The following is a 17,282-nucleotide window of genomic DNA, read 5'->3' on the forward strand; positions in this document are numbered from 1 at the left end:
CCTCTTCTCGCCAGGCGGGGGGACATATTTTTGTTGCTCTTCCCCACTGCGTGTTCACAAAGAGCAGCAGCGCTGCCGGGCAGCTGCTGTTCCCGCTCAATGGAGCCAGGCGGGAGCTGGGACTGGGTTTGGCAGCAAATTCCCGGCTCTGACTGGGTGATGTTGTGATGGCACAAAGTCTCTGCAAAGCACCACGTGTACCCTGGTGCTCAGCACCACACCGGATACTTTGCCAAAGCAGCTCTGCGGGAATGCACCCTGATCTTGGAAACATGAGACAATGCCTTAAAATAATTTAAAAAAACCCTTTCCTGCAATAGCAAGAACAGGCCCTGCATCTTATTTTAATGGATCTTTTAATAGTTGCAAGCATCTTTCAGAGTGGTTTTGGGCACCTGCTGTTCCCTCTGGTAGCTGCTGTCGCAGAGATGTAGCATGGTCCCTGTGGCCCCATCCTGTGTTTTGATGTCTCTCCCATCCCCGTGCTAGGCTGGGATGCTCCTGTGACTGGGCGTGATGTTCCCTGTTGGAGTCATACAGCAAGAAGCTCTTCTTGGTCTGGAAATTCAGCACCAAGTGGCTTTCTGATGTGCTTTGTGCCAATGTAACTCCTGCAGCTGAGCTGTTGCAGCAGCTCTTAGAGAGCAGAGCAACCTCCCAAACTCTGAAGCTGCAGTCAAAGTTAGTTTCTATTCTGTTTCTTTTTTCTTTATATTTTTTCTGGGTTTTTTTCTTTATCTTTCTTTTTCCTTTCTTTTTCTGGTTTTTTTCCCACTGTTTTTTTGTTTTTTCATTTTTTCTTTTTCCTTTCTATTTTTCCTGGGGTTTCTTTCTTTTTCTTTCTTTTTTTTTTCTTTCTCTTTTCCTTTCTTTCTTCCTTTCCTAACCAGCAAAAATCATATTGCTCACTGCTGGAGACCAGACTTCCCCTCCTGTTCCACAGTCCAAAGTTCTTCACCCTGAAGCCATTTTGCAACCCGCTTTATGTGAATCAGGAAGCTGCCCAGCTCAGGGCTTGCTTTTTGCCCTATTTAAGCTCACCCCCACCATTTCTCAGCACCATTACACCCTCGGTGGGTCCCTGCTTCTCTGCGGTATCGGAGCTGTATGGCGCCCATCCCATCTCCTTTCCCCTCTGCCCAGGCTGATGGACACCCCACCGCCACCCCCCTCGTGATGCTGGGGGTAATTAGTGCTTCCTCGAGCCTGCTGTTTCTACCTCAGGTACTTTCAGGGCGATGGTGAAGGCGTGAAGCACCAAGCAACTTGTGTGCGATGGGTCCCGCTACCAAAACCACCCCACGTCCAGCCCTGGCTGCTGCACTTTTATGTGGTCATTGCATGTCTTACCAGGGTCACTGCCTATTTCACTCGGTCATTGAAAGCTCCGCCGCGTGTTTTGCTGGATCATCACACACTTTACCAGATCACCACTTGCTTCACCAGGGTCACGGCATGTTTTTCTGGGGCTGCTGTATGTTTTACCAAGGCTGCTACCTGTTTTATCAGGGCTACTGCATGTTTTGCCAGGGTTGCCACATGCTTTCCCGGGTTGCTTTGTGTTTTACCAGGTTGTTGCATATTTTCCTGTGGCTGCTGTGTTTTATCAGGGTTATTGCACTTCTTACCAGAGCCGCTGCATGTTTTCCCAGGGCTCTTGCATGTTTTACTGGGATTGCTTTGTGTTTTACTAGGTTGCTGCATGTTTTACTGGGATCACTACATATTTTGATGGGGTTTTTACATGTTTTATCTGTGGAGTTACTGTATATTTTGCAAGAGCCACAGCACGTTTCACCAAGCTGCTGTGTATTTACTGGGATCAGTGTATATTTTGCTGGGGCTTCTGCATATTTTACCCAGAGTTATTGCATGTCTCGCCAGAGCTGCTGTGTGTTTACTGCATGTTACTGGCCTTGCTTCACGTTTTACCAGCCCACCGCATACATTGCCAGGTTCACTACATGTTTCAGCAGGACCACTGCAGATTTTTACAGGGTCTCCACACATTTTACCAGATCGCTGCATTATTATTTTTTTTCCCTTCCCAGTGCAAGTTTTGCCAAATTGCTGCACGTTTTCCCAGCTCAGTGCATTTTTCCTGGACCGCTTCCTCTAGACACCATCCCTCCAACCCCTCTGATCTCCCAGGGCTCGGATCTGCTTGGCTGCAACTGTGTTTAAAGCAAACATGATCCCCTCCCGTTGGCTCCAAATTGCCAAACGTGAGGCTGTGTTATAGTATTATTTTTTCCGAGCAAGAGCGGAGCACAGCGGTCTCAGCGGGGGGGCTCTGCCAGCTGCTCCCTCCAATACATGTGCAGCCCTGGAGGGCTCAGCAAAATTTCCCAGCCCACAGGGACTGCTGGCAGGAAGCAATCTGGCAGACAACATGTTTAGAGGAGACTAATGTCTCAGAGCCACTGAACCATTTAATTGCCAATAAATACAGCCCACACGTAAATAATTATGGAGACCCAGAAACTGTGTCGTCTTCGGTGAAAGGAAGGAGCTGGCAGCCTGATGAAAACTCCCTGTGGCAAGTGTATAAATTACGATTTCGTGTTAATACAGTAGGAACGAGTATCAATAAACCTGTCTGGGTATCTTCCAGCATTGTTTTGGGCTCAGGAGTGTGATGGTCCCTGCCGAGGTAAGAAGGACCAGGCTGTGCCCTTTGGCTGACTTTGAGGGTAAATCTTAAAAATGTATACATTCGCCAGATCGAGATCTGTCCAGGCTCTTGTTGCAACCCATTGTGATTATTGCAATACCCTTTTTTGCCGTGTTTGGGGATAAAGAGCTGCAAGGATCCTAGCCCAAAACTCTGGACCTTTATCAGCATCACATATGCACTGGCACCAAACACAGACTTTCCCTTCAGAGCCCTGATAAAACCTGCAGTGACCCTTCATCCCCCTACCAAAATACTGATGTCTCCATCACCTGGTTCTCTCATGCTGCTATCATGTTTCTCTTTCAAATCCTTTTTCAGGACATTTAAGAAAATGTTTCCAGCACTGGGCTTGCTGGTGAACTGAGCCCCCAATGCCTGTCACATCCATGCTGCTCTTGCATCAGTCTTACTCATCTTCTAGTTTAAATTTGGCCTGCTTGGGGCTAGATGTGAGCAAAGAAGCTGAATTTTGGCAAGTTTAGGGGCTAGATGCTTTTTTTTCCCCTTGTCTGTCTGTCAGGACGGGACAGTTGCCTCTGTCTGTGCCAGGATTGCTGCACGTGTTACCAGTCGTGCACTGGATGGGTATCTCCATCCGCTACCCTCAGTCTGGAGGGTGACTTCATCCCTTTGGACCCCAAAAGTGCACCAGAACTGTGGGCTGTGTCCAGACACCTTGCCTGGTTTGTGGCATCTTCTCATGTGCTCAAGTCCATGTACTTCAGATTTCCATCATTTTTATTAAGTGCATCCCTCTAGCCCAGTGATTTCCTAATATCAGACACACCAGAGGTTAGGAGGGATGTTTGCAGCTGGATTTTTTTTTTTTTCAGTCAGCAGTGGGAATTGGCAGAGCTGCTGAATTCTCATCCAGATTTTAGTCTCAGATCTGAGGTCTGCATAGCAGTGGGGCTCTGCACTCGGAGTTTTGACCTGATCTTGTCTCTCTCCAGTCTATTACAATGAACCAAATACTCCGATGCAGGGGTATGGAGTTTTTCCAACCTGTGCACTGTGGTAAGGTGGGATGTTGCATCCATCGCTGAATAAAACCATCACAAATGTTGGCAAACTCAGGGGTTTCTCAGGGCTCCTGGTCCCTGGAGTTGTTTGCAGGGTCAGGCTCAGTACCAGCGAGTGATGTTTGGGGGATGGGGATGGTGCCAAGTTTGCAGCAGCAGAGGCAGCAAAGCTCTCACTCGTGTGAAAACATCCCACGGGTGGGACCAGAGCTTTGTACGCACAAAGTGTTTGTATTTTCTGGAACGTCAGGTTTTCTTTAAAGGTTTTCCTTTAAAGCAGCTTTATGTTTCGTGAATTTAATTTCAGTTGAATATGTGATGATGCAGAGCTTTTTCTCTTTTAACCACTTCATCCTTACCTCTTAAGTTAGGCTTTGACCTTGTTTATCACACTGCTTCAGTTTTCTTTTATTCTGGCACCGGAGCTCAAAGAAAAACAGTGTCACATTGCTGGCTGCAAAGCAGCTAGTGAGGAGCCACCATCCACCACCTCAAAATTCACCCTTGGACCTGCTTGTGTTCAGTAGGTAAGTCTTGTATTGCATGGTCTGCTAAAAAAGCACCCAAAAAATGCATCATCGTCTTTGTGCAAGAATTGGGTCTTGAAAAGCAGCTTGCAGCAAGTTGGTGGAATAACTGGGAAGGCTGGGGCTGACGCTGGGATGCAGCGTGGCTGTCTGCATCTGCCTGAGCAGAGGGATGAAAATCAGAGACCCGGAGCAGGGAAACAGTGGATTTTAGAGAGCTGAGCTTCATCCTGGGTCTGTCCCTTGTGCGTCTCCACCGCGAGGACATCTCTTCTTTGTAGATGCCTGCTGCACTTCGGTCGTTCTCACTTCTGGGTCTGGAGTTTTGCACGGGAACGGCAACTATCCTTCCCAGAACAGGAATAGGTATTGCCAAATTTTAGGTTGTTGCAAGAGCCAGGTACAGCTGAACAGGCTCTCCACGGTTGTTTTATGGCATCTCCAGAGCACAACATCTGGGCAGGTGTAGACATCCAGAGCTGAGCCTGTTTCCAACAGGTGTATGAGGGCTCAGAGCCAAGCACCTACGTCAGGGACTGAGTTTTGGAGAGGAATATCTCAGGCTGCGTAAGTACAAGGTCTGTAGTGTAATTATCAGAATGTAACCACAGCAGGGCTCAGGGCGGTGCTGGAAGACCTCTCCACCGCTGTGTCGTGCCTCCTGAAGTTGCCCTGGTGCCTTCCTTGGACAAGGAGGGGTGTCACCAGAGAAAGGCCCCCCCATCGCTGTCTCCTAAGGAGCCGCCTCGGTCCAGCAATTCGGCTTTTCCCCTGGGCTGTTGGGTTCCTATAGCAACAGTGAGCCGCTCGCTGCAGCTTTTACCTTTATAACAATAAAAGAGCGCTCACATTCATTTTCTGAAATCAGTGCCAGTCACCCTGCGCGCTGCAGTGCCGCTTGTGTCGTTGACATGATAATACTAATCAGCAGCCAGTACACTGGCTGAAACAATTCAGAGGCTGAAGCAATTACCCCCTGCCTGGGACACCGCAGCTGTAGGAGCCCATGGAGGGGTATCTGCCCAACCGCTGTAGGACCACCCCGAGTTCATTACTGCCAAAGAGAGCAAAGTGCTGCAGGACAACCCCATCCCTGCCACAGTAAATGCCTGCGTCTTCCTTACCGGCCCCAAAAAGGCAGGTATTAAAATGCAGCAAAAGCAATGTTTTGGTTGTGGGACTTTTTTGCTCCATCCTTGGCTTGTAGGAGAGCCCCAGGTGGTGGTACTGAGCTTTGGGTGATGTGGCTGTAGGTTTTTTGGGGCTGGCACAAGGAACCCCATCTCTCATTGCCAGCTTGGAGAACAATGTAGAATTAAGTATGGTAAATACCAGGTTTTTTTTCTGAGAGAGGTCGTGCTGACCGTGAAGCATAATTAAGGAGCTTCCTGGCATCTGCTACAGGAGCTGAATGAGGGATAAACTAGCTGAATGAAAAGTAAACTGGGGTTTAAGAAATCTTCATTAATTTGCTGCAGCAAGAGCTTGCTATGCTTAAGGAAATTAAAATGTGAGCTCTCAAAATCAGCTTGCAGCAAGCTAAGGAGGAGGAGATACCGGGGGAATATGTAATGAGATGGAAATGGGTACATTCATAAATCATCTGTGGCGCTTTCAATAATTCACCACTGCTAAAGGACCTGGCAGTTCACAGAGAGGTAACATCCACGTGGAGATGTTCTGTTTGCCTGATCCAACAAGATCCAGGGCATCTCCACACTGCCCTTTCTGTGTTGCACAGGGAAAGTGGGATTCAGCTAGTCTGAGCTGAGCGATAACACAAGTGCTAATGTCTGAGGCTGGGCACGGACCACGTGCCCGCTGGAAATTGCCACCTGCCGAGTTGCCAGTGGTGATTTTGGTTTCAGCCCTTCAGAGGGTTTATCATCACAGACTCTTAGCTTTGAGTTAAACAAAATTATTTGTTTGAGTTAGGCAAAATAATTATCCCAGTTCATTGGGAATCAGTCTTTTAAGCACTGGCAGAGACACCAGGGGTGGTGGGAAGCATGGGCTGGGGAAGTCCACTTTGCAAGGCAGTAGAAGTTGTTCAAGGAATAGGCTATTCTAGGTATTATTTCCTAGGTTATAAAACCAAGGTGGGTATTTGGATGCTGTGATGCTGGGTGGGTGTTTTTCCTGCAAATGATAGATTGAGTGTCAAAGATGATTATCCAAAAGCCCCATGTGAGCCCTGCCAAGGGCTGAGCCTCCGGGGCTGTGATGGTGCCCAAGGCGGTTCCCAAGCCCTAAATTCACCAAGTGAAATAACAAGAAAAAATAAGGTGGTGCATAAAATGGCTTGATGTTACATGGCTGCTCTGTGTTACCTTTTTTTGCATGTCACGGTTTTTGTTCTCCTTAAGGTGTAAGAGGTGTTGAGTGCATTTTACACGAGCTGCTTTCTTAACGTTGGTACAGCAAGTCTGTCTCTGTAGCATCAGTTCTCTCCTCCTGCCATCTGACTCGCTGCTGTCAGAAAAAGCAATAGCTCATCTTTGTCAGCTCTTTAAACCCATTTCTTTAAAAAAAAAAAAAAAAAAAAAAAGAATATCAAGGGTGCATTGGCCACTGCTGGCTCTGCCGCGTCCTTTGCGAGAGGTGGGGGAAGAGGGTGGGAGCTGAAAGGATGTGGAGGTGAGCAGAGGGTCTTGTGGAAGTAGCAAGAAAAGCAATTGCAGTTTTAATGAGGCTGGGGAAAAGTCTTTGCTTTGAGCTGACTCTTCTTCTGGAGAGAGATTTTCTTTTCATTGCTCCTGAAGCTACAGTTTGTTCGAACGCAGCTTTTAATGATTCATGAAGCAGCAATGAGGAGGAGTTCTGTGTGGGATGGTGGGAGGCTGACCTCGGGCACTGGATAAACAACATTAATGGTTGGTAGAAAACAAGCCGTTTGACTGAAAGGGCTGAGCTCTCTCCGGAGAACAGGCTGCCCTTCCCCAGAGCGTGGCTGGCTGGGAGAGACCCTGTGCCTTCAGGAGAGGGATGCCCAAGGACCTGGGAGGACTCCAAGAGCACTTTGCACTGTGTGAGTGCCACGAAACACAACTTTGCTCTAACTCCCCTTTTTGTGGGATTGTCAAGACCGTAGTTATGAGCTGTCATTGACCGGTTTGGTGATGTTGCACCAGCAGGTCAGTGTTGTGGGGTGCAGTTAAGGCTGTTGTCATGCATTTAGTGCGGCAACTTCAGTGAGTTAAGCTGAATGTTTAGGATTTGTGTACTTGGGAAAGCCAAACAGCTTGTGGTGGATTCGATGCGCTGTATGTACGTATACTGCTTATATAAACTATCATTAATTTTGCTTCTTTTTCCAGGAAAAGGTCCTGGTTTCAGCTGGGATAGAGTTAATTTTCTTTTTAGTAGCTGGTGTAGTGCTGAGGTTTGGATCTGGTGTAAGAGCAATGCTGACGGCACACTGATGGGTTTGGTTGTTGCTGAGTAATGTTTATACTAAGTCAAGGACTTTTCAGTTTCTGGGGTCCTGCTGGCAAGAGGGCTGAGGGGGCACGGGGAGCTGGGGGGGACACAACCAGGGCAGCTGGCCCGAACCAGCCAGAAAGGTATTCCATACCGTGGGGCGTCATGCTGGGTATAGAAACTGGGGGAAGAAGGAAGGTGGGGGACATTCAGCATGGTGGTGTTTGTCTCCCCCCATCCCCATCCCACCTGCTGGAGCCCAGCTGCCCTGGGGATGGCTGAGCACCTGCCTGCCCGTGGGAAGCCGTGAAGGAATTCCTTGCTTTGCTGTGCTTGTGTGCGGCTTCTGCTTTGCCTGTTGAACTGTCCTTACCTAATCCACGAGTTTTCTCACTTTTACTCTTCTGATTCCCTCCCCCATTCCGAGGTGAGGGGAGTGAGGGAGCGGCTGCCCGGGGCTGAGTTGCCAGCGGGGGTTAAACCCTGACACCTGGGAAATGCTTCTTGCAGTAGGACTTCACCAAGGTAAGCATTGCCGGAGCTCATAGGACCTCTTTTTTTTAAGAGGAGGTATTTCAGTACCACTAGACATATTTCATGCCTCATAAAGTCTTTGTAGCAATTAAACCTCCTAATCTAGTCTGAATAATACTAGAGGAACAGCTTCAAAAGGGGTCTCTTACTTGATAAAGAGGCATGAAAAGATGGGCTTCAAAGAAAGAGGGGGTAAGAGAGGCTTAGACTAGGACCCCCCACCCACCCACCCCCAAAAAAAAGAACAGCAAGAGTGAAGATGGATCAGGGCTTGGGATCTGCCATGCTACGAGCTGGAAGTGTTCTCGCTTACACAGTGATGAACACCCTTATGATGCTAAAACCCCTTACAATGGCACCGTGACCGGGGCACCCCCAGCACCCACCCATCCGGGGATGCCCAGGCAGTTCTACAAACCATGGAAACCTCCTGGCACCAGTCCCGGCCAGCAGCTCTGCCGAGGCTGCTGCAAACCCCACAGTGAGAGCGACTCCGCTGCTTTAGTTAATAAATAATGAAATAAGGAGCCCATAATAACTGTTTGTTTTGCTCGGTCCTCAGAGTACAATACAAAACTCTTAGCAATAAATGAAAATAGCGGTGCTTAATGAGTGGAGTACTGCATTCCTGCTTCTTGGCCACCCAACCGCTCGCTGTTACTGCAGCCTGTGCTTTCAGGGTTGTTACCTTTCACCAAAAATAGACTTGCCAATGGCGGCTTCCATTAGGTCCCCTGGACAGAAGAAGGCAAGAGGAGTTGTTGTTAAAGTAAAAACATTTCTCTGCTGCACTGCCCCATTATCTGTTCAACTTCCATATGATATGGGGAAAAAAAAATCCCTTGGCTACAACAATCATGGATAAGAAATGGGATATTTCTTGCCTGTGTTGGATTGGCTTCAGATTTATGAATTGAGGCAAACCAGAAAGAAAAAACCTAATTATTTATCCCTTCTTCTGGTGGATGCTTTAGCCAAACTCTTCTTCCTTCAGTGGCTTCATGCTGCAGAGCCCTGTGCACCACCTCTCCCAGCTCCAGCCAAGCAGCTGTGCCTCCGCAGGAAGATAAACGAGGTAATAACTGCTTCTTCGAAGTACAAATATTTAAAGTTTGTCTTTCTGATTCCTCAGTAAGGCAATTGCTCTCTAACCACTTCCTGCAGCAACCTCCCAGCCAAAGCTCGCGCTTGCGGTGCCTTCCCGATGCCACCTCCTCTCCCACCAGGCTTCACCCAGCACTGTAAGTCACCACACATCCCCATGCCCCAGCCCCTCCGTCCATCACCAAGAGTACCTGGAGCACTGAGGAACATGCACAGCTCTTGTTGCCCAGAAATAGGCATCTCATAAAGCTGTTGGATTATTTTAAGCTGTTATCCTTGCACCCCAAGGCCATGTGGGGTGTCCTTTCTGCTGCAGGGAGATGCACCCTTGCCTTTTGACTGTCCTGGAGCCAGCCTTTTGCAGACCTCCTTCTGTTTTTTGGAGCTGAGCGGTGATTTAGTCGGATTTCCCCTCGCTTAGCTGTATATGTATTTAACCGATTCTGGAGGTGGTTTGACTTTCTCTTTCTGTAGTCTTGGAAGCCTGAGATCCCTTCAGCCAAGCCTCAGCAGGTCTCTTTTCTCTGCAGCTGAGCCATTAGCATGTTATTTACCTGGTGAGGGATGAAACACTCCATGGAGTTTCAGTGTGAAGCTTTTTTGTCTGTTGAACAGTACAAACCACGTGGAAACACAGAAGGTGATAACTATATTTTTTCCTACAGTTTTCAGCATGAGGTGAAGATAATCCTGTTCCTTGCCAGTTCGTGACGGAGATGGGATGCGTTGATTATGAACCACCCCAGGTGATGCTGGATTTGATGTACCTGATTTCTGAGCATCTCTTGGAGGTCCCTCTGGGTTGGAAAAGCAAGAATAGCAGGGCGTTGAGATTTGTATGTGATGGCAGCTGCTCATCCCTGAATTATTCCACATGCTTATATGGAAGATGTTTCCTACCCTGGGTTTTCCTGAGTCCCCTTCCCTCCCCAGCCTTTAGCTCTGTCTGAAATGCCAATTGCTTCCAAAGCTTTCCTGGATTATGGTGTACCAGCCGGGGGTGCTATTATGGTTTAGTTTCTTGGGATTTCAGAAGCAGCGCTGGCCCTTTCACAGCTCACCCTGTCAATGTAAGATATTGGCTCGCTGCCAAAAGGATGACACTGATAATATTGATGGGGGAAAATGAGGTTTGAGATAGGGAACAGAGATGTGTTAACATTGATTTGCTAAGTGCATTGCTTCGTTCGCAACTTGTTTCTTGTCATCCTGTGGTGACCAGGGGAGTAAGGAGTTGGATTGTGCTGTGACAGCTCTGATATCTAACAGACATTGCAAGAATGCCTCTGCCAGCCGTTCCCAAAGGAAAAGCTGTGACTCTAAGGAGCACCAGGGCAGCTGCAGATGATGGGGGCAATGTGCCTGTTGAGCACAGTTCATCCCTCTGCATCCCTATTCTGCAGCTGCATACTGCATAATCTCCTCAAAGGCTTTATAATTCAATTAAGCGAGAGTTTGTGCCTGGAAGGGACAAACCAGAGGACCAGGCCAGGTGGGTGGGGGACACCAACCCATCTGTGTGTGTTCTGGGGCTGGCAGTGAGCTCAGCAGCTTTCTCCAGGCAGGAGGTGTGTGATGCTGAGCACCTGGAAGGCAGCTGGAGCTGGCAGCGGTGGGTGAGGCAGCCTGCATGCAGCCTGACCCAGCCAGCATCCTCCACCAAAAAGAATGACTCATTTTTCCCTGGGCTAAATTACTACTTATTTCTGTAGAAGTGGGAGCACGCCGGTCTGCCAAGTCCCACAGGGTCTGACAGGGAGCAAATTGCTGGAAGAGGAGCTTGACAGCATGAGATGGTTCAAAGCCAATTTGGCTGATGATGCCAGCTAAGCAGAAATGAGGCCAACTGGCTTCTTTAGAGGTGATCTCCTGGAAAATCCAGCCCTTTTACTGCCTGAGCTTCTGGCTTAGGACCCTCATAACCCTTAGAAACTGGGGACTGTAGAGAGAAGCAAAGAGTTATTGTTTTTATAGGACTCTTCCTTTTTTACCTGTACTAGATGGGGAGAAATGACTCCCAGAAGCAAGTGCCAGCAGCCAAGGAGCAAATGTCTTGGATGGCATGGCTGGTGGAGCGGAGGCAGGACCTGAGGCTGTGACCTCCCGAGGTCAGAAGTAAGATGTGCAAGGCTACAGATTCATTTCTGGCAGAGCAAAATGACACATTCAAGCCTAAACAATGAGGGAACAGCCCTTATGGTCCAGTGAAACCCCAGCAAGAAGTCATCACCTCTGTGATGGACACTTTCCTGGACCTCTCCCACCTGTGGGCTCCTCAAGGCTCTCCGTGGCCTTGCTGCTATCCTGAAGGGGATACTATCCCAAAATCATTGTGTGGAGGACTGATGAGGTCCTGTCAGAGCAGTCTGTGCCTCCCCAGAAAGCAGAAGGTGGGGGCATCGCTGAACCTGCTGACTGTATTGGGGAACACCAAGTTGCTGGGACCAGACCGCTACTAACTAAGGTCAACTACACGCATCCTCAACTATCCAGCATGCGTAGGTGATTCATCTTTAGAAAGAAGCCATTACTCCTTATTTCCGCAGAAGTTGCTCATCTCGGCTATTCCCAGGGACTCCAGGAGTGAGCAAACCTCAGGCAGCCTGCTGCACCGTGCTAATCTGAGTGATGATTTGTGCCAGGACAGAACAGGGTCAGCTCGTGTCTGTGATGGGGCTGTTGTGGAAGCTCTTTGCTTCTATTGTGTGACCGTCTTGCAGCAATTCCTATCTCTGTAATAACATAATGGAGCAGGGATGGGTTTATTTTTATTTCTCTGCAATCAGTGTAACAGAAGCAAAAGCAGTGGGGCACCTCGTTAGCCCTCCCATCTCTTCCCCATCACTAACTGCTTTCTTTTCATTCAAGCTGAATATTGTCTCCAAGAGGTTTTGGCCATCGGATTTTTCCATTGACCTCTGCTGAGCCCCGGGTACTTTGGCACTACTGGGAAATGTACAGCATTCACTTCTGGGCTGGGCTGGGGCTTTGGGCTTCAGCCCAAGCTGAAGAGATGGGGCAGAAGGAGGAACTGTGTTTGTCTGCACATGGATGGCTCTTCACCAGCACCAGCCACCAAGGACCCTGCTAGGGCAACTTCATCACTCAAAAATGTGCACCCCCTACTTCAGCTGACCAATCAATTTGCTTTTTTGGCATCCAGGGGAGCATCGCAGCTCTGCTCTGCACCTTTTGGCACAGCTGGCCACGTGTCCCACTACCATAATGGACAATGGACCAAGGCAAATAGCATTTCCACCAGCAAGATCATCACCAAAGGGCATGATGTTCAAAGAACTGTTCAAATCTGCTGCTTGGCGTATAGCTGTGGAAGCCTGGCTGCTGCCCTGGACCTCAGCCAGGTGAGTAAGCCTTTACCTCTCCCCTTGCAGCATGGAGGAGAGCGCAGGAGCTATTTATTCTGCAGTGCTTGTCGCTTGTGGTTAATAAGAAGGTCAAACTGGAGCTCATAGCTAGGAAGAGCCTTTACTATAGGACAACAGCTAAGCAAACAGACATCAGAGGGGAAAGCTTAGGCAGGAGGGAGAGGGATCAGCATGTCCCTCTGCTAACACACTTGGGCAACCACTGGTTTTGAACCAAACTTCTTGGGAAGGACAGCATGGATATTTCAATTTCAAAATGTCCAAATACCTGCCTAGCTGCCCTCTCTGCTCCCAGGTTTCTTAATTCCCACATTATTTATTACCTCTAGCTGCCCTTCTGCTGCTGCTCCTCTTAGCTATCCTGTTTTATTTCAAAATAGTTAAGTTTGTGAATGAAGAAGAGCCCCCTTGGAAGGGTGACTGGGGAGAAGAGCTGCCCTTCTGGCAGAAAAAAAAAAAAAAAATTACTGGAGGCCTGAGCTGTAGTAATTGTGGTTTTAGGCAAAAGAAGTGAAATTAAGCATATTTTACTCATTTACATGTCGCAAACCTACTTCTTTAGCTTGAACCAAGACTTGTGAAGAAAGACATGGGCACAGTTTGTATGGCCCATGAAAGCTCTGCGTACAGAGAAATGCAGAAGCTATTTTGCAAGGCCTGTCAAGGAAATCAGAAATGGCTGGCTGGAGTAAAAATATTGTTCTTAATCTAGGAAACAATAAAATAAAATAAATCAACATTTCCTAAGCGTTTTCCAGCCAAGTTCTTCCGTGCACAGGATTTGTCTAATCATCCCAGTTGAGCAGAGCAGGTTCTCTTTTATTGGCTGTTTTGTCAACTGCAATCACATTCATCACTGATGACATCAGGACAGAACAAACATAGCGGGGCCAGGGCAGGGGAGCTAAAACCAGTGGAAAATTACCAGGCTAATTTTGTTTGCTGTGTCTGATTGGGAGACAAAGGAGGAAATTTCCAAGAGGTGATTCAGTACACATGAAAAAAATCAGTGATCCTTCATGCACATTTATAGCTAACGCTACACCTCAATTTCTTCTGAAAGGCAGGACAAAGGATTTCATCATTTGCAGCTGTGGGAGAAATCTGAACGGTAATCAAATAATGGTAATAATACCTTGGCTGTATGTAAGCTCTTTCAAATGATAATCTCTTGAGTGCTTTCTAAAGAACGGCACTGTAATAAATAATATTATCTTCCTGTTAGAGCTGTAGACATCTAAACAGGCTTAGGCTAAATAGCCTGAGCCCTTGCTGTTCTTAAATCCCTCTGTAGGTTTGTCACTAATATTTTCCCTTTTGGGGGTCTCTGATACGAACCCTGCGGGCAGTATCCTGCCACTTCGGAAAGTTTTCCAACTTTCTTAACAGCCCAAGGCAGAGAGAGACAAGAAATGAGTGGGTTTGGGGAGGTGTGGAGGACGTGTGGCTGCTCTTCTCTGCCAGACACTGAGACATCCCTGCCCAAAGCTGGTGCTGGGGCCTGTGCTGGCGAAGAAGGGCTGTGATTTGGAAGGGTTGTCCTTGCAACGACTCAGCCTGAGAACCCTCAGCATCCTGCGTACCTGAGGGTGAGGAAGAAGCCACTAGAGGTGGGGGGAAGGATGGAAGGTGGGCATGGAGACCAAAACCAGACTAGCTCCAAACAGGCAGGCTAAAGTCGCATACCTGCACTATTAAAATCACTAATTATAATCAACTTAAGGAGGAACAGGTGAGCAAAAAGAAGATGACAATCCACCTGGAGGTATTTAAAAGACGTGTAGATGTGGCACTAAGGGACACTGGCAGGTGCTGGGTTAATGGTTGGACCTGGTGATCTTACAGGTCTTTTCCAGCTTAAATGATTCTACGATTCTAGCAGTTTCCAAGTCAATGACAACACAAAACAGATGATCTTGGATGCTTCTGGGCCATGTTGTAGCAGATGGGAGAGCTATAGGCCACCAAATCCCATTAGGGAAGAGGATCATGAGGTCCTTAAATACCCATCTATAACAGAAATTAACTGTAGCTGAGACACATACAATTGAGAGCCAATTGTGCATTCGCAATGTGCAGACACCCTCAGCTTTGCTCTTCCATGCCGAAGCCAAGACATCCTGGCCCAAAGCTGATGCTGGGGGCTGTGCTGGAGAAAAACAAAATACTTCTTTTTTATTTTTACCAAATCAACTGATAAAGCATTTAAGCAGGATGTGAATTGCAGAGAGCGCTGCTTACAAAGGTCATACCCTGTGTTCAAGACTCTCACGCTAATTAAAAAAACCCTTTACGGTCCAACTTTTGGCTAATTTAGTACCTCTTCAGCTCCTGGCAACAGTCTGTCGGAAGGCTGCCTGTGGGTTGTTGCTGAGACCCAGAGCAGTACCAAGCTGGCAAGAGCCCTGGGTTATCAACCCAATTTCAACTGACAAGAAGGCTTCCGAGGAGGGAGCGTACTTAGGCAGAATATTCAGCAAAAGTCATAATAATGGAGGATGGTTCAACAAAATTATCCCTTTTTTACCCACCAGTTCCTGGTAGCAAAAGCTAACAGTGTCTTCTTGAGGAAAGCGCTGCAGAATCAGCCTTCAAACATGTTTTCCATCACCCATTTAGCTAATTTACTTTCATTAAGTAAACAAATTATGTTCTTTATATACCCAGTTTCTCTGAATCAGAGGCTGTGGCTTCTGGGTTTCTGGAGTGGTTCTGAATTTATTCTCAGAGAACGCTCAGGTTTTAACTCACCCTTCCATAGCAGTGTTTTCCCATTTCCTGCTCCTAATTTGGAGAGATGAGCAAAACATCTCAGCAGGGGGGCATGGGGGTGAGGATTTGTTCTTCTGGTGCTCAGTAATTGCAAATTCTAGTCTAGTCTGGCAATGTGGAAGAGGAAACCTCGTACTCTCTGTAGATCAGTTCTCTGGGTTTGAGATGTATATATGTATTTTCTAAATGGTCCTGCAGACGTGTAAATTGTTTCAGGTTACTGAATCGGGTGGTGGGTCGCCTCTTTCAAAGCCACACACCTCCTGGCATTAGCACCTCTGAGCCAGGGTTGGGGGGGAAGAGGCCAAGAAGAGCTATTTAGGGCAATTTAAGGGGGTTTAATTAAGAGTGAAGTAATAGAGCTTGCAATTGGAGGAAATGAAGAGAGAAGGAATCGACAATGGATAACAGCCTCTGATTTCCTCCAGTGCCACTGTCTCAAGCAGGACTAATTGCCCAAGGCAAGTGGTGAAAACGCCATCCTTTTAGTGCAATTAACACTAAGTGGGAGAAAATCAGAGGTAGTGTGGGCAAACCCCATGCGAGGGAAGGGGCAGGATCCTGTCCCCATTCCTTCCGTTTTCTAGGCTCAGAGCTACGCACCTGTATCTACTGTCTGCTCATACTATAAAATTTTTACAAAATGCAGAATCTATGAACTCTGCCCATTCAGTAAATGTCTCTCGTACAACCTTGACTTTAGAAGAGGCTCAATTTGACTTTGAAATTACAGAGATTTTTATCATTTGGTGAAATTAATAAGACAAAGAACCTGCCAAAGAGGGAGTTTTAAAGTTAGGGGTTTTTTTCCGTATCATCTTGAACAAACGGTGGAATGTTATTTTCTTGTAAGAAACTTGCAGGGAATTGGCCTTCATTTCTCAGCAGCCTTTGGGAAGAAACAGGTTTGCATCTCTGGCCGTGTCCTCATCCCTGAAGATGAAGAGTGAGTAGAATGGCAAACTTCATATCATTTCCAAAAACCACAGGATAAGTTGAGCCATCGTTACTGTCGGGACTTACCGGTGTGGCCATGGCTATCACACAAGCCCATTTCTGGGTGAAAAAAACACGGTTGAGTAAGTCTTGTGTTCTGATTCCTTTCCTTTCTGCAGTTGTTGAATCCATCACACTCACGGGGGACACAACCGTGTGAGGATGGGCTATCACCCCTCTGGGGACACCGTGGATGCGGGGATGAGCTTCGCATTGCAACTGCCACCTGTGATCCCGCGGGCCACGATGCCTTCGTTAACCCCCTGGATCTCAAAGGAGACCATGAGCAGACCAGGTTTGGTCCATAGACCTGCACACGGCTAAAGCAGCATCGTTTCCAGCTCCTTGCTCCCACAAACCCCACTCCATACAAAATCCCCCTTCCTCCAGGGATTTTGCAGGGCTTTCCCCACTGCACTCGGAACTGCATCTTCTGTTGTTGCTGCTCTTGTCCCTTCTTGTGTTTCTTTTGTTTTGTGTTCATGGAAAAAATAAATGGAACCACGGGGGCCAGCAGCAGCCCCAGCCTGTCCCAGCTGCATCTCTGCTTCTTTCCAGCTGGGTAATGGTTGAAGAGTAATAATAGTTAAATAAGGGCTGATGCTGGAGTGAATTCCTTATTTGAGACTTTACATTGCAAATGTTCAGTGTCTTTGGTTTGTCTTCTCTGCATCTTTAGCCAAAGGTCAAAAAGATTTTGGTTTGGTTCTTGTTTGCTGTGAGACTAAGACCGAGGAGAGCCTGGCTCGTAAAGCCCCAAGCAGTGTTAAATACAGCTTATTATGATGTTCTCCAGACCACTTCACCCCACAGGGGGAAACAATCCATATAAAGTCTGGAAAAG

The 17,282-nt window shown here is 47.6% G+C and overlaps 1 protein-coding gene across 7 annotated transcripts; it reads left to right on the top strand.

Moving 5' to 3' along the window:
- The first annotated feature begins 998 nt into the window (after nucleotides 1-998).
- LOC121095021 lies at nucleotides 999-17,063 on the top strand. Of its 7 annotated transcripts, XR_005829986.1 has the most exons (7): nucleotides 999-4,226; nucleotides 7,155-8,171; nucleotides 9,175-9,255; nucleotides 9,345-9,421; nucleotides 9,950-10,030; nucleotides 11,285-12,646; nucleotides 16,558-17,060. XR_005829986.1 is itself a non-coding variant. In XM_040609294.1 (2 exons), the coding sequence occupies exons 1-2, from the start codon at nucleotides 12,332-12,334 to the stop codon at nucleotides 16,744-16,746; spliced, it is 504 nt and encodes a 167-aa protein (XP_040465228.1). In that variant the 5' UTR covers nucleotides 12,202-12,331; the 3' UTR covers nucleotides 16,747-17,046. The 7 variants fall into 7 exon arrangements, 1 of the variants encoding a protein (XP_040465228.1); XR_005829989.1 differs by lacking the exon at nucleotides 9,345-9,421 and having other exon boundaries at nucleotides 12,448-12,646; nucleotides 16,558-17,063; XR_005829987.1 differs by lacking the exon at nucleotides 9,345-9,421 and having other exon boundaries at nucleotides 12,153-12,646; nucleotides 16,558-17,061.
- The last annotated feature ends 219 nt before the right edge of the window (nucleotides 17,064-17,282 follow it).

Source organism: Falco naumanni, chromosome 10 (genome assembly GCF_017639655.2).
Source record: "Falco naumanni isolate bFalNau1 chromosome 10, bFalNau1.pat, whole genome shotgun sequence".
Classification (NCBI taxonomy): domain Eukaryota; kingdom Metazoa; phylum Chordata; class Aves; order Falconiformes; family Falconidae; genus Falco; species Falco naumanni.